Below are 26,605 nucleotides of genomic sequence, written 5' to 3'. Positions count from 1 at the left end.
AAAATCAACACTACATTTTTAAACAGTGTTTGAAGCTAAATGTGACAAAATTTAGGCATGAATTTTTAGCAGAAGCTAAATGTGACAAAATTTAGGCATGAATTTTTAGCAGAAGCTAAATGTGACAAAATTTAGGCATGAATTTTNTTGCACAAGCTCCTTTACAAACGGTGCCCCATAGTTGCTGCTGTCCTTTCATGCAGAGGCGAGTGACAGTCACATGCACTGCTGCCAGTCGTTAAGTTTTGTTTTGCTCCATCAGACTGCCAAAACGGTAATTGTAACATTTTTTTCTTATCTTATCCTTAATACTACAATGTGTGCGTGTGCGCGCGTGTGTGCGCGCGCAAGCGTGTGTGAGTGAGTGAGTTGGAGACGGAGAGAGAGAGAGAGAGAGAGAGTGTGTGTGAAGAACGCTGATGAGATATGAAATAACCAGTAGCCATTTGAATAAGCTACCCTTTTGGATTTATATATTTGTAAATCTGACTCTCAGTGCCTCACCAACCATGAACCTCACCGCACGTCACTGGGGTGTACAGCTATAACAAAATATATAATGTTTTAAATAATTACTCTGAGTTTTACATGTTTGTATTCTAACATAGTGGGTTGTCAGTTTTTGTGAAAACAGGAAAAAATAAAAGTGTTAAAAAAAAATAATGTTGATGTGAAAAGAAACTTGAATTTAAAAATCTATAATTTGATGTTGTTTCCCTCAGATGTCAATCTTCAGCTTAGAAACTCAAAACAAGGATCAACATTATTAATCATTTTAAAATAAGTTTCTCCAGCTTCAAAAGAGAATAAAAAAGTGAAATATCCAAATGACATTTAGAAAGATTTTTATATGAATTTGTCCAAAAGACAGAAAACTGTCCGTATTTTATTGAAACGTTTAGGTAAAGGCTTCATATTTCAACATGCTTTCTTTTCTTGTCATTATTTGTAAGACCAAATACCTTTTTAGCACCATCCTTATGACATAAAGATGTTTTTAATGCTCTACAGAAGTTTTAATTCAGACAAGAGATTCATCTGAAGTGAAAATACAATAAATTCATCCCCTTCCAACCTTTAGATTTCAGGGTAAAACCTGCCTATCAAACTTACTAATTACTGACACAAAAATCTGAGCCAAAAGAAAAAAAAATATGTATTTAATTTCACTGCACTCATCGAAGATTATAGATCTAAAAACTATCTCTGTTAGATGATTTTCACAGAAAGCATTTGAAGTTAAAATCATCTCTTTCTTTTGGGCAGCTACTATCCCCTGATTTACTAAGAGACTTGCTTATGTTTAAAAATTTTCCACAGACAGTAAAAGCTAAAAAAAGAAATTAAATATAGTTTGCAGTTTGAAATGAATCTGTCTGTACTGTTTAGCTGTTTTGTTTAATTAATGACTGAACTGACTGATTCAAACGTGTTCATTTGATGTAATAGTTTGGAGGAAATGCAGCTTTGCAGGGCGATTCTTGTTCTTCATCATCAGTCCTGCCCCCTCCTGGTTCTTCTGTAACACCGTGTTCGTACTTCACCTTGTTCTAACCAAGCTTTTCTATATTACCTGTGTGCCCACATATGGTAACGTACACATGCAGTACTACGCGTATATGCTGCACCTCGGCACAGTTACATAATGGAAAGCGTGCACGCAGCATTCCATTGATACTCCCCTCCCTCAAGGTTTCACTGCATCAGCAGGGTTTTTCAGCTCTGACTTCCCGTAACGTGGTGAAAGCCAAACAAAGATGATTGATTTATTGTGATTTATTGCTGTGTGAAACAGAGGGGGACGGAGGAGGCAGCAGAACAACAGACACTACCATCAAATGTTGCCCCTTCCTGCAGTTTTACGTGACTTTTTGCGTCTCTCCTGAAACGTTCTGAACATTTAACTGGAAGTTTGTCCCGCTGAGAAGAAACTAAAGTCTTGAACGCGAGTTGTCATCACTTTCTTTGCATCTTTAGAGTTTTCTAGAACTGGCTCTGACCACAAACAGGAAGTCATGTGACTCCATGCACACACACACACATGTGTTTGTCGATAAAGGCTGTTACTGACTAGCCTGCTTCGATGCTATTTGTGGAAGTGGAGTGTGAGAGCACCTCAGGTCTTACCTTTTCCTCTTTCTAAAGTGTCACATGTACACCCAGTACTATTGTTTCTCTTCATGGCACTTTGGTTGAGGTTTCACACAAAATTACTCATGTTCTCTTACAGTTCTTTTCTTCAGTGTGAAGCAGTGTTTCGGGTACGCTTTGGTCATGGTGATGAACATTAATCTATACTCAAAGCAGGTTTGCTTTGTTTTGTTTTTTTCCTCTCTCGAGCTGTGACCTTCCATAGCTCTCTGCAAAGCACAGGCTCTTCTTCGAACTAAAACTCACAATGTTTTATGTGCACAAAGAGCCACTGAAGCACACCCGGTCAAGTGCAGAAGACTGCTGCACCCGAGCTGCTTCTTTATTTATCCGAGCTGCTGCTTTTATTGGTCCGAACATCGTTATAATTGCTGACTAGATGAGGTTTCAAAACCTCATGTCTCTCTTGGGCCCGATCCAGATATGATCACCGCAGAGAAATAAATGAGAATTAAAGTGTCGTGCCCCCNCCCCCCCCCCCCCACACACACACACACACACACACACACAAAGGACAGCTAAAACTTTAAAGACAAATGCTGCTGCTACTCGGCCAGTTTGTCTCTGACTGAGAACTTGTAAACACCTCTGTTAACATGTTTACTTAATGTAGTGTTTATACTGTTTGTTCCTTTTTCTATTTTTCCTTCTTCCTCTCTCTTTCAAGAGGCTTTGCCTTTTGTCAGGCCACAGTTGTCAATAAGAAATGGTTCTTAATCTGCCCTGCCTCGTTCAACTAAGGTTAGAAAACTTGAGCAGGTTTCCGGATTTTCAACTCAAGACATGATGATCAGTTCAGATCTCTTAGTGCTCAGATTATGTGTTGAGGATGAATCTCAACTACCACCACACCAACGTTTAGCTCAGTATCTGTACATTTGACATGGTTGAAGTCGTTTCTGTGTTTGCTGGAATCAGTTAGCTGTGGTGGCCATTTTGAATCAGGTTGACTCCAAAAGTTTAATTAGTTGTAGATGCACACCCAATGTTTACTTTCTGAGAGTTTCACTAAAATCCATCGACCAGATCAGGAGATATTTTGCTGACAAACATATGAGCACATGTGCACCGGCAATTACATGATCACCCATCCTTTATAGTGGTGCGCAAATGCAGCAAAATACAGCCTGTGGACAAAATTGTGGGTAGGATCTTTAGAAAAGACACTAAATTTAAAATTTGTCTTCTTCACTCCAAGATACTTTTAAAAAAAAGGGGTTTTCTTGAACCAAAATAAAAGGTTTCTGTTTCTATATGTTGGTTGACTTTGTGTCAAACTATTTCAATCAAAATGCAGACTTGTGTTTATTCCCGGTCTTCAGATCAGTTTTATTTGCTGATTAAACCTATTCTCTATGGTTCATTAGCAACAGTGGTCTCTAGTTTCATTATGACGCCTGAAGTCAAGCAGCGCAGGTTCAGTGACTTGTGACTTTTTGCGAAAACAAATACAGCATGGCGTTTTTTTGTTTTGTTTTGTTTTCTTGCCTGATGGCAGCTTTTAAAGCCTATCAGCCAAAAGAATCAGTCACTGTGCTGCAATAGCAAAAGAAAGCTATTTCTCGTTTCTTTCTCTGCAGAGGTCGTACCTGGATCTGGTCCAGGAGAGACGTGGCTGGACTGTCCAGAAGGAGCTCTGGTTCTACAGCTGACTGCGTCCAACTCTGCAGGAGAAGGACCACGAGGGAGACGGGTCTCCTCTCAGCCTGCTGCTCCTGCAGGTCCATCATCTGCTGCACTTTTTCTCACATCTAACCTCCAAATAACTTGCTTAAACCTCATCTTTTGATTTTTTTTTTTACTTCAGCTAAACTCAGTCAAGATTTAATTGTGTCTTTTCCCTTTTGTCCCCTTTTGTCCCCTTTTGTCCCCTTTAGTCGGCCTGGTGATCGTGGTTGTGTTCACAGTTACCATCTTCATAGTGATTGTAGTCAACCTGATGTGCTGGAGCTGTGTGAGGAAACGGTAATATTAATAAAAAATAATAATAAAACTCATGTTGTTCCATGCAAAGTGTTAATCGTCCAAACAGACGCTTAAACGAAACATAACGGCGAAAATGATGTTCTCGCTTTTTCGAACGTTCATAAGTTTTGTTTTCTCAGTAATAAAGATGGACGCCACTGTGGTTGATTTTTTGTGAAATGCCCCACCACAGCATGAGTAGTAACCCACTTAATTTACATGAACCGAAACCTAAACCCCATTATGAATCTGTTATCTATGGAAATACTAAAGTTGTAATATCATTGTTGGTAATGTTGTTAATAAATGCACGGTTAGGTTTGCTTTTGCTTGTTTTCTTTTCTTTTTATGAACCACAGATAAAACGAGCCTGTTTTTAATATTGAAACTGTTACACTCAAATCTTTATTCTCGTTTTGTTGCAGGATAAAAGAGAAATGTATATCCTGGGGACCTGAATGGCTTGTTGAAAACCTGCCCAAACCAGGACGCAGTAATGCCATCCGACTGCTGGAGGTGCAGACTAAATATTGATCACTTAACCTGTAACGATGGATTACTTATTGGTTATTTTTGATGATTTTACCTGTGTTTGTGCATGTTTGTCTGTACCATCAGCAAAATATTTCACAAACCATTGGATGGATTTTAAAGAAACCCTTAGAAAGTAATCATTGGATGTTTGTCAAGACTGATTAACTTTTGGAGTCAACCCAATTCAGGATGGTCGCCACAGCCAACTGACCTTAGGAGACACACAAATGGCTATTATTCAGACATTTTTGCAGATACTGGGCTAAAGTTTGTTGTGGTAGAAGCTGAATATCATCCCCAACACAAGCTATGGGAACTGCACGTTGCACAATAGTTTTGCCTAAAACTTTGACTGTTGGTGTCAACTCTGTGTGTTAGTGAAATATCTCATGAACCACTCGATGGGTTTTAATGAAAGTCTCAGGAAATAATCATTGGATGTTTACCTATAACTGACTGACCTTTGGAGTCACCTTAGCTCAAGATGGCTAATTACCTTAGCCAACACAAAAAAGGCTATACCTTAGTCAATTTTACAGACATTGAGCTAAGATTTAGTGTGGTAGCAGCAGATATAACTGCTAAGGTCACACTATAACTCTGTCTGTTTTCATCATATGGTGATATTTCTTTAAAAGTCTGGCATGAAAGGTGGTGATGTGCATTCTTAGGCTGTTATATAATGAGTGTTTCTTTGTCCAGGACGACAGAAGCGAGACATTATTCTGGCCCAACTACAGCGACCCTCCCCTCTCCCCGATCCTCGTGGTCTCCTCAGAGGAGAGGGATGAAGTGTACCCCATCATCCACAGCGAAGAGTCCCAGACTGGATCAGGACAGGCCGTGGCAGAGACCGCTTTATCAGTGTCAGATACCAGGGCGATGCTGGCTGAACATGCCAGCTACAAACCTCAGATTGCTACCCTGGTTCCTCTGGAGGAGGAGGAGGTGAACAATGCAGAGGAGGACCTGAGGAACGATCCAGCAAATGCAGAGGAAGATGGGCGCTCAGATGTGTTGGAGGGATTACTGGGGGGCTTGTTGTCAAACGTGGATGTGGATTACTCTGATTCGTCCCAGGGGCTAACGCTCGGCTCCATTGATGACCTTTTATGGCCTAAAAGTGTTGAAACTAACGTCTTGAATACAGTCTTCTTTCAGGAGATGAGAGGGACTAAGGAGGACGTGGGGACAAACGTCCTCTCTCTGGACCTGCAGCAGGACTGTGGAATAACTCTGGACACAGACGACCCTTGCTTATCTCAGTGTCTCGATGAAACAACACAGAATGACGGTTATTTCCCTCAGGTGTCTTGTCTGAGCACACAAGAGTAAAATGGGAAAGAAACTGCACTACTGAACCAAGTTTCAAAAAAGCATTATAAAAGCACCACTTTCAGAAACAAAAATCTTTAATTTTATTAAGCAATAGCACATCTGTCTGTGTTGACTTTGTTTAAATGTCATGCTACTAGATAAATCCTGTATGTGAGGGGTGAATGTGTGTACAACATGAGCCCAGATCTTAACTTTGTGTGATTCTTCAGATCTTTGTCTTGTTTGGTCAGTGTTTGCTGAAGATTATGAATTGACTGAAAATAGATATTGTCACAGCTCACTCATCAGTCTCCTAAATACATTATAAAGTAAATTACTCTACATATATTTGGACACCAAAGCAACTGCTGTTTTCTTTTTCTATTATTATTAAAGTCACTGGTGTATAATATGTGATGAGCTTTCATTTTAAGGATATGAAGGAAAGCGTGTTGAGAGATCTCTTTGCCAGGCGCTCCAAAATGAACTGAAATACATGTATACTGTAATAGTTAGTGTTTTTTTACTTTTATTCACATTCCCAGCATGCTTACTGTTAGCGTAAAACATGTGAAGTGTCTCTAATTTGCGTTTCAAGCAGCAGTTCTTATTAGTTTTATTAGTTTGAGCAAACAGAGCTTTGACTAAACTACGTGCAGGACGTTTGGAAGGAGGCCGGAAGCATTAAAAGAAGTACAAAATTTACTTCGTAAGCTCTGATTTGTTTCCAAACTTTTCAGCTACCGACCCACAAAATAGACTCATGACGCTGACTATGTTTGGGTAAAATAATCAGACATGTCAACAACAAACATTAGACTAATTTTACTTATTTACAGCTTAATATTTTATCTCGTAAAACAACTATAGCAATAATGTTATTAGTATCAGTTTAAAACTCAAATTTGTTACTGGAAATCATCTCAAGACCCAAACCTGATGTTTAACCGAGCCCCAGCTACAAATTTGGGAACTGCTGGTAATGTACGTTGACAATGATATTCATTTTGATGTTTTTAGGAGTCGACTATTAAAGCTTTACAACATTTACTCAGAAGTATAAGGTTAGTTGTGAGAGCTAATCGTGGCGGCAGCTGCTAGCTGTAGCACTTCTGGTGTCGCCTGAGGCACTTCCAGCAGGACTGTCATACAACCCTGATTCTGAAAAACATGGGATGTTGCGTAAAATGTGAATAAAAACAGAATGCAATGATTTGCATATCTCACAATGGAACCTAGTAAACATGTTAAATGTTTAAACTGAGAAATTGTACCAGGTTTTTGGAAAAAGCAAAACTAATCTCAAAAAAGTTGGAACAGAGGCAACAAAAAACTGTAAAAGTAAGGGGTACAAATAAGTAGCAGCTAATTAGGCTAATTGTCAACAGGTCATTAAGAGGACTGGGTATAAAAAGAGCATTTTAGAGAGGCTGAATCTCTCAGAAGTAAAGACGGGCAGAGGTTCACTGCAGTATTGGAGCAATTACAGAATAATGTTCCTCAGCCAAAAATTGAGAAGACTTTAAATATCCCATCATCTACAGGTTATAATATTATCAAAATATTTCCGGATTCTGGAGAAATCTCTGAGCTCAAACAATGAGACTGAAAGTCAGAACTGGATACTTGTGATCTCTGGGCCCTCAGACTGAACTGCATTAAAACCAGGTCTGATTCTGTTCTGGACATCACTGCGTGAACTCAGGAACACTTCCACACATCACTGTCTGAAGACACAGCTCACTGTACCATCCACAAACACAGGTTAAAGCTCTGTCATACAAAGAAGAAGCTTTTATGTGAACACCATCCAGAAACGCTGCTGTCTTCTCTGGGCTAAAGCTCCTGAACCGAGCCAAATTGGAAAACTGTTGTGGTCAGAGAAATCAAAATTTGTAATTCTGTTTGGAAACCACAAACACCAAAACATGACTAAACCATCCAGCCTGTTATCAGCACACAGTTTTAAAACCTGCCTCTCTGATGGTATGGGGGTGCATTAGTGCCTATGAGTTTAAAAATAACAAAAAACGCCAAACTTGGATTATATTGTAAAAGAAAAGTCGCCAGTCAGAATAAATGCTCAAACCCTGGCAGCCCTTTATTGAGCAGTTTATACACGACTTTGTCATTATAACCAAATCAATGCTTACAAGTAATAGTCTATATGTAGTACATATTATTTCTAATTTAAAAAGTCCCTTTTGCCTGTCTAATATAAAGACACATTTAGAAACATAAGTTGTACTGTGTAGGTGTCATTTTAATGCTGAGCTGTGGCCTCCGTTACCTGTTATGTTTTGAGACCAGTGAAGTGGCATGAAGTGTAAAATTATTCCAAAACACACCCAGACATTTCAGTTAGGGGGTTCCCCTGTTACAGGCAGTGGTTGGTACAGCAATGTGCTCCTCAACCCTCAGTAATACTCAGACATGCACCACCTGCAGCTCCACTTCCTGAGAGTTCTCTCACTTCCTTCTTTATTATTTACAACTTAGAAGAGTACATTAAAGAAGCATTTGTGCAGATGCGACACTGTTAATGCTGCTTTTCATTCATTTTGATCCCCAGGCCTGTGACTGAATGTAGCTGCCTGTGCAGCTTTGAGGGGGAAAGTCCCAAATTGCACCACATGTGGACGTGATTGTAACTGCGACAGACATGAGGCGTGTGGAAAATGTGAGGATGAACAATCTTCTGAGATCTTGTGCTCCTTTCTTTTCGGGTTTTAAACTTTGTGTATTATTGAAACAGAAACGTGAAGAATTAACCTTATAAGCAGAAAACACTTCTTACATGAGGAAATAAAGGTCAATTTGATTGTCTGTAAGGGTGTTTTTTATTAATATTTTAAAGCAATAATTATCATGTTTTGGAGAATAAAGCAAATTTAAAAACTATATTGTGGTGAGGGATTTTTTTTTATTTGAGCCAATGAACATAAGAATCTTTATGAGCTACTCAACCTTTCTGCATATTTCAGAGTTCAATTTACACACGTAAACTAGTCTGATAGTCAAATGTTTGGCAGGCTGGGTGTGATCAGTGTGTGTGTGTGTGTGTGTGTGTGTGTGTTCGTGGCGTCACTGGTAAACTGTGACACATCGCAGTTGGTAGAGTTTTGTCACTTCAGCAGAGGCGGCAGCCGTCAGAGAGCAGTCAGCCTGTGGACCGGAAGATGTAACAGAACCAGAACCAGTCTCGAATAAAGCTTCACAAACTCCAGGAGGAAATTAAACGTCGACCTGATGCTGGGATGTAACGCTTCGGTGAGTTGAAGGGCTGGGATGTTTGATGGTGAGCGGCTGCGTAATGGCGCGTGGCCCGGTTTAAAACATGTAGGCTACTATAAACACAAATACTTGCAATCGATTTGTTACAAGTAAACCCAAATGGCTTCGCTGAACTTGTCTTAAAACAGACGTCTTAACAACAAATGAGTGGACTAAATGGCTTTGTGTTTGTCTTAAGGGGAACTGACAGTCCCCGCGGAGATGTGAGACGCATATATGCAGTTTTCTGGTGACTCTTTTCAACAATGTTCCTGCCATGGTTCATTGTGCTCACGCTCACCTTGCTGGCCGTGCACATCTGCGGTAAGCTCAAAATTATGTCCCCAAGTTGCACTTTTGACTTGTTGGACTCTTGCTTTTTCTCACAACCTTTGGAGCTGAGCGTCAGATTTTGGTGCGCATCTTTGTGTTCCTTTAAATAAAACTGTTATTTTGACTTCATATATATATATATATATATATATATATATATATATATATATACGAAGTCAACTTACACTACATAAGCAACACATATGCATTTTTTTCACACTGTCTGACGTCAAATGAGAATAAAATTTTCCTGTCTACCCTATATATATATATATATATATATATATATATATATATATATATACGAAGTCAAAATAACAGTTTTATTTATATATACATTATATATTTGTGTGTGTGTGTCCATGTTTGCCCGTAAGCTGCTTTTATGTGCCCTAAGAGTGACTCATAGACCTTATTTCGTCTTCCAGCTGACAACTCCTGCGTGTTCTGGTCCAGTGCTGGGTCTGTGGTGCAGCTGGGGTCCAGTTTTGAGGTGTACTGCAACTTTAACTGCAAGTGCAAGGGCTCCATGTACAGCGATGACCCCGACACCCCGCTGAGCCCCAAACAGTTCAATTCTACAACCATCTACCTTAATGTGGAGACGATAACAGAGAAACGGACGTACAGCTGCAGCTGCAACAAGCATGAGTCGAACTCTCACTGTCACTCACTGGACCCCTGTGGACTGGACATCTCACCTGGCTGTAAGAGAGAGCTTTTGGTTCATGCAGATTAACTGAAACCAGTTTACTGCAAAAGCTTCTGTGACGCCCTGATAGTTTATTCAGAGCCAGCAGCTCTATTGCTGATTTTCAAAGGATGTTCGTTTAAAACTGAGCTTGCTTTTCTTCAAGGGTTTGTTGACCTTTTACAATGTTTAGAGCTGTTAAAAAAGAACATTTAGTTCTGCTTTCATTTCTTAGCGAATGCTCTTTTTTGAAATCTAATGACAGAGGTGTGACTTGGTTTTAACGCATGCAGCAAGACGCTTGTTTCCCCAAAACAAACTACCAAACAGTGCTGACAAACGTGTTTTTTATTAGTTTTCTTTAGGATTTTTTATTTTATTTTTCCAGATTAAATCAAATTCTGATAGTGCAATTTGTGTGAAAACCTTTTGGTTAGTGTTTATACCCCACTTATCTGTATTCTTTGGTGTCCAGATCCACCGGATCAACCAAAAAACCTGTCATGCATCTATAAAATCCTAAAAGACGAGAGTGGCGTTGTGAACTGCACTTGGGACAGAGGACGAGACACTTATCTTCAGGATCACTTCGTGCTGCGGTGAGTCACAGTATTATTTAATTTCCTCCCTGTTTCACTCATCGGCAATATTTAGACATGTACGAAATGTGTTTGCACTTATAGATTTTTGAACTGAAACGTTTTTTGTGGTTTTCAGGGTGAGAACTGTATCTGGAAACCACACCGAAGGGCCTGTGTTATACAGCGTGTCCAGTAAAGGAACTGAGACCCCATCAGCTACTTTCAGTTTGCCCAGATCGGTTCGGAGCATCTCGGTTTGGGTCCAAGCCCAAAATGCTCTGGGCTCTGCCGAGTCCTCCGTTGTGAACTACACAGTCAGTGACATCGGTAAGTAGTTGCGTTTGTGCTGCTTCTGCTTGGGCTTCTCATTCCATCCCACCGCTGCCACTAAATTGTCGTGACAAAACGTTCAGGGAGACAAGAAAACCTAGCTGGTTGATTTTTTTTTATCAATTTATTCCAAAAGATATGTCAAGCAGAACATCCCAGATCCAAGCAGCAGAATCTGTCTAACTGCAGATTGTCAGAGTGCTCGTTTAAACAAAGCTTATCAGTAAAATATACAAATAACAACACCTCCAGGTTTATCATAACTGCAAGGCTGTGTCACTTTGAAGGCATCATGTCCGAACATCGAACTGCAAATATGACAGGTCTGTTCCACTAAACAGGACATCTCCAAAGACCTATCAGCATCCTGTCAGTGAATCTTATTTTCCATAACAGGATGATGATATCTGAAACAGAATTTGAATCAACTATTTGCTCAAATCGTTCAGATTGAGATGATTAGCCTCCACATCCTTCTCCAGTTGATAGCTACCATATCAGTCAATTTGTGCAGCCATATCCTGTAAACACTGCTCGTGACCTTTGTTTGTGATTTGTCCCGGCACTTTGCGCCGATCCGAGCAGTGATGCCATCGACGCCTGTTCTTAGCCAGCCTGAGTGCTCTTCCAGGAAGTGCATCATCAAAGAGAGGCAGCCTGCGGAGACTCAGAACCTGCAGATCCAGTACAGAGCCGAGCAGCAGCAGCAGTGGACGACTCATCCTGACTCTGTAAGAAGTTTGCACTCTCCAAGACTGATTGAGGTGACCTTTAGGGCTTCCAATGAGATGCAGAAATAAAAAAATAGCTTAAAATCTTTGAAGCTGTAGAGTTAGTTGACGATCAGCTCACGCCTGCTCCTCTGCTGATTCAGAGCTGGAGGCAGATATGAGTGATGTGCGAAGAAGTGAAATTACAATGGCACACCAGCGTCAAGCTGAACTTTGTTCTTTTATGCTGTTTTATGCGTTTTTAACTGCCGCTCGTCAACGCGACCCCATTAAAGCGAGCCGAAAAGGTCAAACTTTGACTTTTATTATTGATGTGTGAGTGAAAAACGCCTTAAAAAGCATTTGTGCTTAAATCACCTGCAGGTTGTGCCGATGAATTCGTCCCAGAACATCTGGTCTCTGGAGCCGTACAGGTTGTATCACTTCAGAGCGCGGTCCAAATTCAGCACCGGCCTGTGGAGTCCATGGAGCTCGAACGTTTCCAGCTGGACTCAAGAGGAAGGTGAGGCCCTACTTTTACTGTATGTTTTAAATCAGAAGCACCACTCATTCCGTCTACAGTCTAACCTCTGCAGGCCTTTATCAGAAACAGTTATCAGATGGGTTTTTTTTGAGGCGGCTGCCAGCTCACCACTGGCTGCATGTTACGTGCCTAGCAACCAGCGAAACAAGTGTTTTGTGTTGAAAACAAAACCACTTTTACAGATAATGTGTACGGTTTCTTAGCTGAGATTTTGTAACATTTCTCCTGCGAATGGCTTTAAACGCATTCTCTTTTAGGCTAAACGGCGAGCTCAGAGAGGCGGTAAAGTGGAAAATGGTGCTTTATAGGAAATGTCTTTGCATATCTGTAGTCCTGATGGTGCAAAGATATGCAGGTGTCTTTACATGTATATGTAAGCTATGAATGTGCAACTGTGACAGATCATCAGTTTCCACTTACAGCAAAAGATAACAAAGGTGAGAAGGTTGAAGGCGTTTCTGTTTTAGGGTCATTGTCAAGATTTCGTTCTTTGAGCGCTTATCAGACACTTTCTTAACACCGGTCTGATTATTGTATTCACTTTTATGACAACGCCACTTGGTTTATTGAGGGCAATTTTTAAATAGACTTATTTTTATAGTTGAAACTTGCAGCAAGAAAATTAATATCATGCAGTAAACAAAGGTTTGTTGTTTTTTTTCTATTATTAAAAATGTTTGTTTTTTCATACCAATGCCGTTATTGTGAGGCACTAATTTGAATACTGTAGTTGGTATATTCACTAATTTAGTTTATATCAGAATTTAAACAATTGTTGCTTAATTAAAATAGCACAGAAGTGAAATGTGTATAATTTCATTTGAAATTGGCACTCCTTGAGGGAATGCACGTCACCCATAGCCTTACACAGCTGACTCTCAGCTACTACCGTGGGAAATTTTAGTTCAATATCTTAAACATTAAATGAGTTTGTGTTCGTTAAGGTTGATTGGCTGTGGCAGCCATCTTACACTGAGTTTACTCCAAAAGGTAATCAGTTGTAGATGCACATCCAGTAATTACCGTCTGAGAGTTTCAATAAAATATGTCCAGTAAACCATGAGATATTTTACTAACAGGCAGACAAAGATACACACAGGTCGTCTGCCTTTAATGGTGGTGGGTAAAAACAATACTAACAATAAAATAATCTGAATAGTCTAAGCTGCTGCTTAACTGTACTTAAATTAATCAGCACAGCAGTATTACCAAAACTGTCTCTTGCTGTTAGTACTTAAAAAAAAAAAAAAAACACCAAATAAGGGGAAATAAATCAACTTACTATGCTGTGTGTAACTGTTGGGCTTAAACTGTTAAAAAATATATCCTGTGCTGTTGTCTAAAAATTTCAGTAAATTACTGTAAATACAAAAAAAATGCAGCAGATCAGCGTTGGCAGGAGGTGGAGTGCTCACATCTGGGAACATCTGCTGGTATTTTACACAAACGAGAGGGTGGAGGGGTGTCAAACGATGCTGATGGTGTAAAAATAAGCCTTCCTGTTTGTATATTACATGCACAAAAACAGCGGTTTTTTTAGATATTGCTCAAAGATCCACTTTTAAAAAAATATTCTTCGCAAAAGCAAGTTGGTTTCCATAATGTCATATCTATATTTTATGTTTACATGTCATTTATATGACTTTATCTGTTGGTAATATGTTTCAAAAAGTCCAGTAATGGTATTTTAGATCAGTTAATTAGTAAGAATAAAAACTGTAAAGACAAAAAAAACAAACAAACAGAAAATAATCTTTTTATTGTTCCTTTGATTTTAAGCTCCAGCTCAAGCTCTGGATGTGTGGTTTGCTCCTGCACCGGATTTTAAATCCATGAAAATCTACTGGAAAGTAAGTAAATCTGTGCTTTTTTTAACTTCTCAGTGGCTCTTTATAACGCTGCGATGACTTCGGTTTCCGGATCACTTTAAATCTTTCTAAGATTCCTCTCACATTTGCTCCTAACGTTACCTGAAACCTTTTAATCTAAACCTTTAGGCTAACTTACAGCGTAAAACTGGCCCCTCTGCTTGAAATTTCTTGAACACCAGTGTGACAAAAAAAAAGTTTTATTTGCTTTTAAAGTTACACAAGACTTCTTTGGCCCATTTAGTTGACAGTATTACACACTTAGCTCCTTTAATAATCATTGTTGGTTGCCCACACCTGCAAAATAATAGCGATTATTAAAAGTTTCCTGCACTATTTAAACTCTGTAGAAATGATTCAGTATTTGTTTCCAGCCTGATGAGCATCGGCATCTTGTTTTTTCCTTTGGTTATACCATGACATTCTCAAACAAATATAAGAAAATGATTGAAAACACATAACTTTAACCTGATTAACAGCTAGTCCTAAACGTTTCCAAACGGTGCACACTCTGAGCATAATCCTTCACCATGATTCAAACTCTAACGCATGTAACACTCTGTGAATGTAAGAGCACACCCAGCGTTCCCTTTTCATCGTTTCTGTTTGTGTTAGCCTGTCTGTTGTAGCTACAGCAACGCTTTCTTATTTTTCTGCTTCTCTGCTTCGTTCTGCACGAGTTAAAGGTCAATCTTTGACCACTTCGCATTTCGTCGCTCACATTCTCACCATCGACCACATACACACAAGCTCACCTACATGCCATACACACGCACACACACACACACACACTCAGAGGTAACTGAAACCTGACAGTAGACACCACAGTTTCAGTTTACAAGAAAAAGAGGAGCTGAACAGAAATTAGGTGTCTTACACACTCATCTTGTGGTGCGGTTGATCTCGAGCAACCTGTGAATCCATGTTTAACGTAATCACTTCCTTTTGCTTTATGTTCTGCATCCTTCAGCTGCCAACTGAAGTGAAGATGTAAAAAAAAGAGCTGACTTTATTTTACTTTTCTCACTGTTCCAGGAGGCCAAAATGTCCATCTCCAGTGGGAGGATTGTGGAGTATAAGATCAAAGTTTACAGCCGAAACCTGACGGTCAGCGCAAATGTCAGCGCCGATGTTAAGAGCTGTTCAGTCCCCTTCTGTGCAGACTGTGAAGTGACGGTCCAGGCTCGTAACTCCAAGGGCTTCTCACCGCCTGCCAAAATAACAACCCACCAGAACAAAGGTGAATTCAAAGGTCTAGCATTCCTTGAATTAATGCCGATCAGCCGCCACCTTTTGTGCTGGAATTTTTAAACTAAAATCTCAACTTGTACTGAGACGGGGCCGAGCTACAACTGTTTTGGTCAAACCTTGTGAATTGTGAGATCTCACAAGACGTGCTAGTGCTCAGAGAATGCGTTGGGGATGAGCTTCAGCTGCTACCACGCCAAACTTTAGCTTAGTATCTGTAAAAATTGACAAAATTATAGCCATTTTTGTGTTGGACAGTGCAGATTAGCTTAATTGGGTTGAGTCTAAAAGTTAATCAGTTGCAAGTGTATATGCAGGGATTACTCTCTGGGAGTTTCAGTAAAATTTGTCCAGTAGTTTAGGATATTTTGCTAACATTCAGATTTGACTCCAATATTTCATGGCAAAGTTTTAAAAAATGGTCTTGTGTGATAGTTTAGTGTATGTATGTATGAGGATGACTCTCAGCTACTTGAGCATTTTTAGCTCAATATCTGTAAAAATGGTTGAGTTGTAGCCATTTAAGGGTGTTTTGCCGGGGCAGCCATATTGAATGGGGTTATTTCCAAAAGTTAATCAGTTGCAGATGAACAATCAGTGATTACTGGATCCGTCTGCTGATTCATGAGATATTTTGCTAACGCTACAGTCAAATGAACACACACACACATACATGGGCAAAAAAACATCATTGCCCCTTGATACAAAAAAAAACCCAAAACAGGAATTATCAGTATTCAAGTTAGCAACAAGAAAGATGACCCCACTGATCCCCTTCTTCTTAGTGTCTGTGCCACAAAGTCCTGTAACTACATCTCCACATGCGGGCAGTTTAAGTCACGTTAGTAAGATCACTTTACATGATTTCCTCTTTTGCAGCCGAGCCCCTTCTAGATGTGAGAGCAACAGCGATCAACTCCACCATCGCCATCTCCTGGACAAAACCTGACACTGCAGCCACTGCGTATGTGGTGGAGTGGTTCCCAGAGGGCCTCATGTTGGAGGAGCTCAAATGGGTCAGACTGGAGCAAAACTACACCCGTGTGGTCCTCACAGGTGGGACTTTAGAGTCCAGACCCAGAGATGATCAGGACAGGTGGATCACTTCTGTAACATGTCTACGTTCTGTTTGTAACGCAGGCTTGAAGCAATGGGAGTGCTACGAAGGAGCAGTGTACGCCCTTTACCACGAGAGCTCGGTGAGCAGGAGCAGATTTGAACAAGTCGCCGCTTTGGAGTCGGGTATGGAGCTCAGCTGTACATCAGCATTTACAACCAGGTTGTAATGCAAACCAGTGCTGCTCTCAAGGAGTCGATGTGTCGCATTTAGCCATGTTTTATGGTTCTGCAGTTCCAGAAATTGGTCCAGAAGTCAAAGAAAACGTGACTGGAGACAAAGTGATAATCACTTGGAAGGAGCTTCCCAGGGCTCAGCGCAGGGGCTGCATCACCGGCTACACCATCTACCTGGAGAATCACAAGAACAACCGAACAAACCGGAAGCTCTGTAAGAGATTATTTCATTTATGTCGTTACAGACTGGTCAAAAACCTAGGCAGATGTTTAGACTTTTAATAGTTTCTCAACTTTTTTGTTTTGCTTACACTATTTTGCCATTTCACACTACACAGACCACTTTAATGTTTAAAAAGAAAACAAAGCTACTTACAACAACAACAACAACATGTGTGCCCTGCAGGCTTGTGTGTGAAGAGGATGTGGTGTCGGCTTAAAAACATTGTGGTTGAAAGCTTGTCAGCACACAGCTCTCTGCCTGGTTTACTTAAGTGTTGATGACCCAGTGTTTTATTTAGGAGTGCCTTATTTATGAACAGAAAAGTGGCAGTATGCACAGTTTTGTTCTGTTTTTAATAAACGCTTTATTTTTGAATGAACGTAGTATATCGATACGCTAATCCTATCGTCTGACTCTTTACATGCCAGAATTTTATACAAAGATCTTAGACAATTTGTTAGTGCAGAGAGTATGTGTTGGGGATAAGTTTCAGCTATTAGCACACCAAATATTAGCTCAATATCTGGAAAATTGACGGCGTAATAGTCATTTTTGTGTTTGCTGATACCTACTAGCCGGTGGCCATCTTGAATCAAATTGACTCTGAAAGTTCATCAGTTGTGGATGTTCCCCCGATGATTGCCTTCTGAGAGTTTCAACAAAATCCTTCCAGTGGTTCATGAAGTAATTTGCTGAAAAACCAATAGGCAATTACATGATCACCCACCTTTCATGGCAGCAGGTGATAAAACCCTCAGAGAAAAATGACAGAAAATAAAGGTTTTCCTAATAAAACTGTGAATGCAGATCAAACATAACTATAAACAACCGTGTCTAGTTTCCTTTTTTGTGCACATAGTTTGTTGTTTGCAGACAAATGCTTGGATAAGTAACTTTACTGCTGCGTGTGAACACATTTTCAGACTCTGTCAGAGCATCAGAGAAGACGTACGTGATCAAAGGTCTGTCCCCGGCTCTCTACAGTCTGTGGATGAGCGCTTCAACTGCCAAAGGAGAAGGACCTGCAAACCAAAAGATCAAGTTCTACATCGTAGGTGAGCGACCTTTATATACACGCATATGTAAGTATTACTAAAACAATAATAAAGGAATATTTTGTTATTTGAGGAAATATGCTAGCTTACCTTTTGCAGAAAGTAAGAGATGCTCTCATTGTCCTGAGTTTAAACTTTTACTTCAGACAGCGGTAACTAAAAAAACGCACCTACCAAACTTCAGTTCTGCTGAAAAAATTAGATTAAATAAATCCTAAAGAAGTTACTGGCTGAAATTCTTTAACCACGGAAAAAAAAAAAAAACAACATTGGGGATCCCTTTAACGAACGCTTGGCCTTTAATTGTATTTTATTTCTCTAAGAGTCGAGTGTTTTCATTGTATTACATGTCTGTGTTTTATTGTCTCTGTTGCAGAGGACACCCAGCTGTCCCCCCTGCTAATGTGTGTGTTTGCTGCCCTGATGGTGCTGTTTCCTTTTTTTCTGTGGAAGAGCTCAGCAGTGAAGCAGAGGTACGCATTTCATTTATATTAGGTGTATTTGTTTTACTTTTTCTACTGTGGTTTTTATCATGCAAAAGGTGCTATTTGAATGTTGAACACCTCACATCTGATGAAAACGACAAATTTAGCACAGAAAGTAAGAAAATCTGGGTTTGATTGATTATTTCTTTGTTGTAACTATACTTATTGGCACTAAATCTTGTATCGCTGGAAAAGCCTGTTTATTTCCTCTTAAATGGTGCCACATTTGTAAAGAATATGCATTTGTAGGCTGAGCAGCAGAGTTGAGTATGTGGGTTGAGTCCATGAAAAACTCGACAAATCTTTTCTGCCAAACAGCCAGTTTGGTGTCGAATATTGGATTGGATGATTGAAGTATTAAGAAAAAAAAGACATATTGGCACTTATTTATTTAACAAATAGAGGCCTCGGTAGCATGTGGAAGAACCATACACAGCCCGGCGCCTCATCATAAATCAATGGGTGATTAGCAGGCCTTTTGCAGAACATGAAAAGGTAATTTAACCACTGAATCAGGTGTGTTGGAGCAGGGAAACAAGAAAAACATGCAGGATAGTGGCCCTGGAGGACCAAGAATGCCCTGTCTTAGAGGATAGAGTTTGGTCCCAGAGTGTGGAGCGTGGACAGTCAGGCACCTGATTGTCAGCACCTGGAGTACCTGAAGCTCATGAGTCAACAGCAGAATAATCTGGTAGACATCGTAGAGAAGTATTGACAAGTTATTCAAGGACACAACCCACATATTCAACTCTGCTGTTTAACTCATAAATGCATTTTCCTTACAAATGAGGCACCTTTTCAGAGGAAATAAACAAGCTTTCCAGTTGTTTCAGATTTGGTGTCAAGAGGTGTTGTTGCAACAAAAAGAAAATGATCGACCAAACACAAGTTTCTTTACTTTTTGTGCTGAGTTCAGAATTTCTTGTTAGAAGAAATGTTGGCTTTGGTGTGATAAGAACAGTTTCCATGCACCGCTGCTCACCAGTTTGCCACCCTCAGGTTCAGGCAGTTTTTCTCCTGCCTCATTCCTGATGTTGTGCCAGATCCTGCAAACAGCAAGTGGGCCAAGGAGTGCACCAAAGATAAGGTAAGTGCTGTGTGGAACGTCAATAAATGATCAAACTCCCACTCTTCTTTATTTGAACAAGTGTTTCCCCTCCAATCAGGGCAAGATGATCCTGCAGCTGCCGCCTGGTAACGCCGGTTTAACTGATAAGGAGGACGAGACCATCCTGGTGAACGTGGAGGAGATTTTCAAGCAGCGCTGCGACACGTACATCCCCACGGACGTCTCGTCACGTCTTCCCTCTCCGACCAGCCTGAACCCGGAGACGGAGCTGACCACGCTGCTGTACCCCGCCCTGACCACCTACATCAAGAGCTTCTCGCACGACTCGGACAGCTCCGACCACACGCAGGCCTCGCTGGACACGAGCACCACCGTCGGCTACATCTCGTCCCACGGGCCGGGGAACTTGGACAGTCAAGAGGAGGAGGAGGAGCCGATGCACTTCTTCCCCAGCCTCAACATCTTCATGGAGCCCCTGGAGCTGGGAGGGAAGCTCACGCTGGACGCCGTAAAGATCGACTGCGGCGACTTCTTTCAGAACGTTTACTGTGACTCTGAAGCCTGAACTTGTCAGAGAAATAAACTCCTTTTTTTTTTTTAAAGTCACGGCGAACAGGGGATCCGACGACTGAAAGCGAAGCAGATTTCAGTGTTTTATTTATTTCAGGTTGAGCTCCGAGCTGAGATGTGCATGAACTACCTCTTTGCTTAATGGAATCACCAAGAACTTTTGCAGAAATCCTTTCGTGCATTACAAATGTTTCCCTTTAGAACGGCTATGAACACACTAAGACTGAAGGATTAAACTTCTTTTACCTGTTTGAACAGAGGATTTTAAACCTTCCTCATTGCCTGCCATGGATTTTAGCATTTAGATCTGCTTTTACCTATAATTACATTTTAAACAGTCATATGTCATGTTTAAAAAGCCTTTCTAATGTGTACTCCTTGACTTTTTTTTGTATAATGTCCAATGCTTTCATCCTACCTCAATCTTACCTCATCTTCACAAACAAGGATGTTTAATTGTTCAAGTGCAACTTTTGATTTCTCTGAGTAAAACAGAAAATGTTTGCTATCATGTGTTATGCAGCGACATTAAAAGTGACCTGAAAGGCCTGAGAAATAACAATATAACGTGACAAAATCAATTTGTTGGCTTGATAATTATTATAAGACCCTTGCTCTCAAACTATGGGGGGCTGGAGGGTCATTACTACAAATTTTATTTTATTTGGACTTTCAGGCCTTAAAATAATTAATGTTTTAACTAATGTTTAGACGTTTCATTAAGGTCCACTAAATGGTTCATGAGATATTTTGCTAACAAAGTTTTAAGAACAGATATCAGTTAGCACTTGAAATCGGAGATTACGTTCAGCTACTACCACACTCAATTTTAGCTAACTGAGGAGTTAGGAGACATTTCTTGGTTTTCTAAGATAGATTAGCTGTGGCAGCCATTTTGAATTTGTCCAATGGTTTAGGAGCTAGTTTGATAATACTACAGACAAACCAACACGTACAAACACATGTGGACAAAAACATTATTGTCCCTCGGCTTCAGGTGGCAGACAATAATAGATCAGATGGTTTCTGGTGGAAAGCCAGAATCCGTGAACCGACCTGCCTCGTGGTGAGGAACATTTCCTGGTCCAGCTCAGTGTCGTGTGTCACAGAGTTAGGTTTTGTTTCGCTTTCCTATCTTCTTAAAGCAACTTTCAGTATTACAAGACATGTTAAAGAAACAGCCGACTCAACTGTTTAATATCTTCCCTGCTGATAAGTCTTTGAACCTCAGCCTGGAGAAACAATAAATACTGACCTGACTGACGAGCTAACGGCTAGTCTGAGTGGGCCCAAAGCCCAAATGGATTGCTGCTGCCTTCAATGTTGACTTTATTTCACATGAAACAATTATTTTGGCAGAAATACAGTACAAGAGGAGCCACATAATGAACCAGGTGTGCTACAGCTAGCTGCTGCTGCTGTTTTGTGCTTCCAAATAACCACAGAATTTATTGCAACTGTAAATATAAGTATGTAAATATTTAGATGGCAGCACTCACATTTTTTGAGATAAGAGCAGTTATAAAACAGCGGCAATCCACTTTGTTCTTGGCATTGCTTGGACTATTAGCCATTAGTTTGTTAATTTGGACAAAATGAAATATAATTCAAATTGAGCTTCCAACAGGTATCTAACACAGGCAGGACTGTTGTTCACCTTTCCACAGAACCCCACGACCAAAGATCCTTATTGCTTTTACAAAGTGTGTACTGGACAAGCTGCAGCTCTAGTTAAGAGTTGGATTTTGATTTTTGGAATATATTTTTAAACACTTCTCTTTCTTTTGGACTCTGCTGGGGCCACATTGGGGCAGAGCTGTTTCTTCAGTCATCGAGGACACGAACAGAAACTTCACTAGAAACCAGTAACGAGGAAACGTGTGTAAACTTCGAAACAACAAAACCTCCTGAAGCCACAAACGCCACGCCTAATGGAGACAAAAATAAAAATTGACAGTGCAAAAAAATTTGTCGACCACCTTTATTTATCGACAGAGGTCTAATAGCAGGGCTGGAATTCACACATTTGCAGAGCACTTCAGTTGTTCCACACAATGGACAACCGTATTTCTTTCAGAGCAATTATGCAGTGGTTCCACTGTGGAAACTACAGAGCAAGTCAAAAGTCGAGAAAAATATCAGCACAGAACAAACCGCTGAGACAAACCGAGGCAGAGCTGAGTTGGGTTTGGATCTGTGGAAGGATGCTGGGTTGAGCGTGTAAACGGAGAGGCTCTGAGGGCTTCCAGGGGTCTTCAGCTACATCTCAGCTGTGCAGAAAAACACATCCTCTCATTTTCACTCTGAAGGTTAAATAAAAGGCATTGACTGACATACAAATGCTTACCGAAGATGAAATGAGCGAGGGAAAAAAAAAACCTGACACATGGACACAAGCTTTTAGCATTAAATCGATCCATTCGACAAACATCTCAGGATCAAATATCGCGTTAGAAACAGTGTTCCACCAAAATGACCAAATGTACCTAACATTTTAGTTCAAAAGAATAAAATCTGATTCAGGTAGCTTTTTATGTATGCATTTAAACGTAGGCAGCATTTCCTAATGAGATCGGTGTCCTATGTGCCCCCAGGTGAAACAGTCTCTGAAAGAATGTATGAAAATAGCTAAAATTTATAGGATGAAGATCATACAAGAATAGACCTTCTGTATAAAATATAAAACATATCAGTGCTAAAGGAAAACAAAACAAATCTCGATGAGTGAAGCTGTAACTTCATCAGAAATGCCTCGTGTGGCACAGCTCGGGTTGGAGCTCCACAGCGCCCATTTTAAAGCAAACAAGCAACAGCACTCACCACGCCAAAAAAAAAAAAAAAAAAGATATTCTTCAGCTTACATTTTAAAATGCATATTTTCAAGCAGCAATTACAAAACTTTTTTAATGGACAATGCATAACCTCTGAAAAAAATACTGTATGAAAACATCCCTGCTACTTTGTTTCAAAGTACAAAACCTCTACCAACAAGTTGCTCCAGAGTAGCAAGAAGTCCTTTTCTTTTTATGTTTTTTTTTGTTAATTTCTGCTTTTTTTTATCTTTGTTTTGTTTTTACTGGATAAAACTCAGTCCTCACATTGAGTGTCATAGCTATGACAGTCTTCTCCATCATTTCACTTTGCTGAAGGATCCAGGAACATGCAAGCCTCGTAGTGGAGGTGCTTGGGGGGCTCCTGTAGGCCTGAGGGTTTACAGCCGGAGCTTAAGCCAGGGCTGGGAAGGCCTCAGGGTCATCCACGTTCGGCACAGACGCAGATGACTACAAGGAAAGGTGAGAAACAGGCAGGAATTAGGAAGGAACCCAGAGAAAATGGCCAAACATGATATAAGAATAAAACTTATACTGGTAGCTTCTTTGTTGTACATTGAAAGCAGGTATGAAAATAAACCCAAATAACAGAAGATAATTTTGGCTCCAGATTACGTACCCTGTCAGTCCTTCCTCCACGGGACGGCCTAGGGGCATCGCCTCGGCCGCGCCCTCCCCGGCCACCGCGTGGTCCACCACGTCCGCGGCCAGGACGGCCCAGATCTCCGAAGTTTATCTCCAACTGGGAGGTAATGTCATTGGCTGGCTTCCGGAAGTGGTGATCCTCTTCGCCCTGAATTACAAAAAGGGAAGTTGTACTTCAGATTATCAGCTCGTGTTTTCACATTTTTTGCCCATTTGTTACATTTATTATTCAAGCTTTTACCTTAGGCTCCTCAACATCCTCAGTCAGATCACCTTTCTTTTCCTGCTGTAAAAGTAAATAACAGCAATAAATACTTTAACAACATACAGAACATTTTAACTTAAATACTAAACCTTATTCTTTAGGCTTTAATTGGTTATGAAAAAAAAACAATACATAAAGAGGGAAACAGGTGACAGAGTTTCTGCACAACACTAACATCTACACTAAGTTCAGTGATTGCGTAAGTTTTGACTTACTTCAGCCTTGGACTTGTGCAACACAAATCCTTTGTTCCAATCAGCTCCCTCGTTGGCCTTTCGGATGTTGAAGTCCACCTTGGCCCTTTCTTTGTCCTGCATGGCCTTCCACTCATCCAGAGTCATCTCCTTGGGACCTTCTTCCTTCGGTTCCTCCACCTCATTCTCCCTTCAACACATCAACACAGATAGATGTTAACATCAGCATCACAGCGCTGTGAGGACAGGTTGACTGTAATCACGGTGAGAGATGTAAGCGGAGAGGTCTCTTACTTGTTCTCAGAGTCAGCAGGAGGATGCTCCTCTCCTTCAGGGTTCTCCTCGGTAACGTTAGATTGGTCAAGCTCACTGGAAGGAAGGGAAAAAGAAACACAGCAGGACTTTAACCCGACGCCTTTCAAACTATTATTGTGAACTGGAAAAAAATGCTTCTTTTCTTTTCTTTTTTACATGCAAGTACTCACTTTAGTTCATCCTTGACGGTGCCCCAGTTGTGAGATCCACCTCCACCGCGCTTGTCCTCACCTTTCAGAGTACTAAAACAAAAATATATATTTTTTTTTAAATCTGGTTTTGTCGCAATTCTAAAACATTTACTGAATTAAAGCACAGCCATAGGATTTTGGTAGCACCTAGTTAATATCATTTTACACTGAAAGCAGCACTTACGATCGGTCACTGCCACTATGTCTGTCAAATTCACGTTTTCCTCTGGAATCGAAGCCGTCGCTACGACCCATGCCGCGTCCTCTCCCTCCACGGCCTCCCCTGCCGCCACCGCGCCCCCTCATTGGCCGGTCAGCAACGGGCCTGAAGAAAGAGCAAACACGAAGTGGAACGATTAGCAGTAAACGGATTGTGACTTTTAAACACGCAAATCTTGAAACATGCTTCTTAAAATTAAATGTTCTTCGCCACTTGGGTGCAGCAAAAGACAGATGCTGAATTTGTAGGTAAACACTCGTCTAACGTCCAGCTGGTTTTCATCAGCAGCAGATCTATTGTAATATCTGATCGCTTTATTTACACTTCTGGTCTCAACAAAGCTCAGAGGGAAATCTCAATTTTTTAAACGCTTTAAAATATTCACAAACTAGTGTCCAATTGCTTTTTGGGGTTTGTATTTAAAGAAGTCCTTGTTAACAGGAAGCATCAGAATAAACTAGAAGTGTGAAGTCATGAGCTGGACTTGAAGAGGAGTTCAGGTAAGGATTTTCTTCATGTTCATTAATTAAAAGAACTGTTCAGACATTTTGAAATCACCTTTTCTGGTGTAAATCTCAAACAGTTTGCTCTCCTATCTGTTAATAAACAGTTTCAGCTTCATGTGAAGGCAAAAAAAACACCACTACATTCATTCTCGCCCTCCCTGTAAACACTGCCGCTGTTAAATTGAAACAGGACTCACTTTTCCACTGAGAATTCACCGCCCTCGGGTTTCTCTCCAGCGTCGCCGGCAGGCCTCTCGAAGCGGCGAGGTGGCCGCCTGTCCACGGGCCGTCTGTCTGCAGGGGGGCGGCCCTCTCCCTGACCGCCCTGAGGTCTGGAGCCCTCTCCCTCTGGCTTCCTGCCCATTCTTCTCATACCAGCACCTACAATTGACCACAGCGGGGCGATTAGATGACCAGCGACACTGGTAAATCAGGCCCGACCGACGAGCCAGAAAAAGAAGATTATTGTTCTGTGTAAGTAGAGCGGAAAAAAAACCCCAATTAATGTTTAATTGACACAGCCAGTTCGATGATTCGGAGCAGCACATCAGGAAATCTGCGAGACCGATTTCTCAATAAGATTGATACTTATTTGTCAAATAAGAGCATTTTCAAGTCGACTCCAGGGGTCTATTTGTAATTATTCCTGACCCAGTATTTTACCATGCTTGACACGGAGCCAGCAGCCCTGTCAGAAACAAGTCCCACCCATTGACTAAACCACCAGACACCAAAATAGATCTCCACTAACTTCACAGCAGCAACTGTTTGCGCCACCCGCTGCACCTGTCTTATCTCTCAAGCTAACACATATGAGCCTACTTTTCAGGCTGACGTGACTGAAGTGGGGGAAAAAAAATAACTTCTGAGCGGAAATCACGTCATTTTAACCTGACGCAGGTCGGCCTGAATGTACACTTTGCTGCAGCCTTTGCAGGTTATATTCACATTTAGGGGTTAATTTCTGCTTTAAAGCGCGCTCTGAAGTGTGCGCCGAAAGCGTGCGGAGTGATTCATGTGCGCCAATGGGAAGTGAGTGTGTGTGTGTAGGCTGTGGTTTTAACACGCCCCACGCGAACGCAGCCACGAGGTTTTTTATCTCCACGAGAGCGGTGCAGCTCCACGTCGTCTGGAGATAAATCCGCCAAAACAAAACGACACAGTCCGGTTTTTTTTTTTACCCCCCCCCCCCCCCCCC

The 26,605-nt window shown here is 40.8% G+C and overlaps 3 protein-coding genes across 6 annotated transcripts in view; 2 read left to right on the top strand and 1 right to left on the bottom strand.

The window, feature by feature from the left end:
- The window catches only part of il23r (interleukin 23 receptor), an 18,146-nt gene extending 9,278 nt beyond the window's left edge, over positions 1 to 8,868 (top strand). For all 3 annotated transcript variants that reach the window (XM_017406836.3, XM_017406839.3, XM_017406835.3), the window contains exons 14-17: positions 3,732 to 3,872; positions 4,029 to 4,116; positions 4,542 to 4,632; positions 5,353 to 8,868. In XM_017406836.3, coding sequence (XP_017262325.1) covers positions 3,732 to 3,872; positions 4,029 to 4,116; positions 4,542 to 4,632; positions 5,353 to 5,985 — 953 coding nt within the window. In that variant the 3' untranslated portion in view covers positions 5,986 to 8,868. The remainder of the gene's footprint in view (positions 1 to 3,731; positions 3,873 to 4,028; positions 4,117 to 4,541; positions 4,633 to 5,352) is intronic.
- A 179-nt stretch (positions 8,869 to 9,047) lies between these two features.
- il12rb2 (interleukin 12 receptor, beta 2a) lies at positions 9,048 to 20,821 on the top strand. Its single transcript, XM_017407125.3, has 16 exons — positions 9,048 to 9,237; positions 9,440 to 9,564; positions 10,002 to 10,280; positions 10,740 to 10,863; positions 10,982 to 11,172; positions 11,761 to 11,906; positions 12,270 to 12,408; positions 14,209 to 14,279; positions 15,333 to 15,537; positions 16,425 to 16,601; positions 16,686 to 16,787; positions 16,897 to 17,052; positions 17,985 to 18,116; positions 18,493 to 18,589; positions 19,601 to 19,688; positions 19,768 to 20,821. The coding sequence occupies exons 2-16, from the start codon at positions 9,507 to 9,509 to the stop codon at positions 20,233 to 20,235; spliced, it is 2,433 nt and encodes an 810-aa protein (XP_017262614.1). The 5' UTR covers positions 9,048 to 9,237; positions 9,440 to 9,506; the 3' UTR covers positions 20,236 to 20,821.
- A 1,385-nt stretch (positions 20,822 to 22,206) lies between these two features.
- Positions 22,207 to 26,605, bottom strand: part of serbp1a (SERPINE1 mRNA binding protein 1a) — a 5,314-nt gene continuing 915 nt past the window's right edge. The window contains exons 2-9 of one of the 2 annotated variants that reach the window (XM_017407392.3): positions 25,605 to 25,788; positions 24,866 to 25,006; positions 24,661 to 24,732; positions 24,470 to 24,544; positions 24,197 to 24,368; positions 23,958 to 24,002; positions 23,691 to 23,864; positions 22,207 to 23,521 (exon numbers count right to left, since the gene is read on the bottom strand). In XM_017407392.3, the coding sequence (XP_017262881.1) occupies positions 23,465 to 23,521; positions 23,691 to 23,864; positions 23,958 to 24,002; positions 24,197 to 24,368; positions 24,470 to 24,544; positions 24,661 to 24,732; positions 24,866 to 25,006; positions 25,605 to 25,788 (920 nt within the window). In that variant the 3' untranslated portion in view covers positions 22,207 to 23,464. The remainder of the gene's footprint in view (positions 23,522 to 23,690; positions 23,865 to 23,957; positions 24,003 to 24,196; positions 24,369 to 24,469; positions 24,545 to 24,660; positions 24,733 to 24,865; positions 25,007 to 25,604; positions 25,789 to 26,605) is intronic. The other variant, XM_017407393.3, reaches the window with a different exon arrangement.

This window comes from Kryptolebias marmoratus, linkage group LG24 (assembly GCF_001649575.2).
Source record: "Kryptolebias marmoratus isolate JLee-2015 linkage group LG24, ASM164957v2, whole genome shotgun sequence".
NCBI classification, from domain to species: domain Eukaryota; kingdom Metazoa; phylum Chordata; class Actinopteri; order Cyprinodontiformes; family Rivulidae; genus Kryptolebias; species Kryptolebias marmoratus.
The sequence above is the reverse complement of the archived record's forward strand: the minus strand, read 5'-3'. Positions and strand labels throughout refer to the sequence as shown.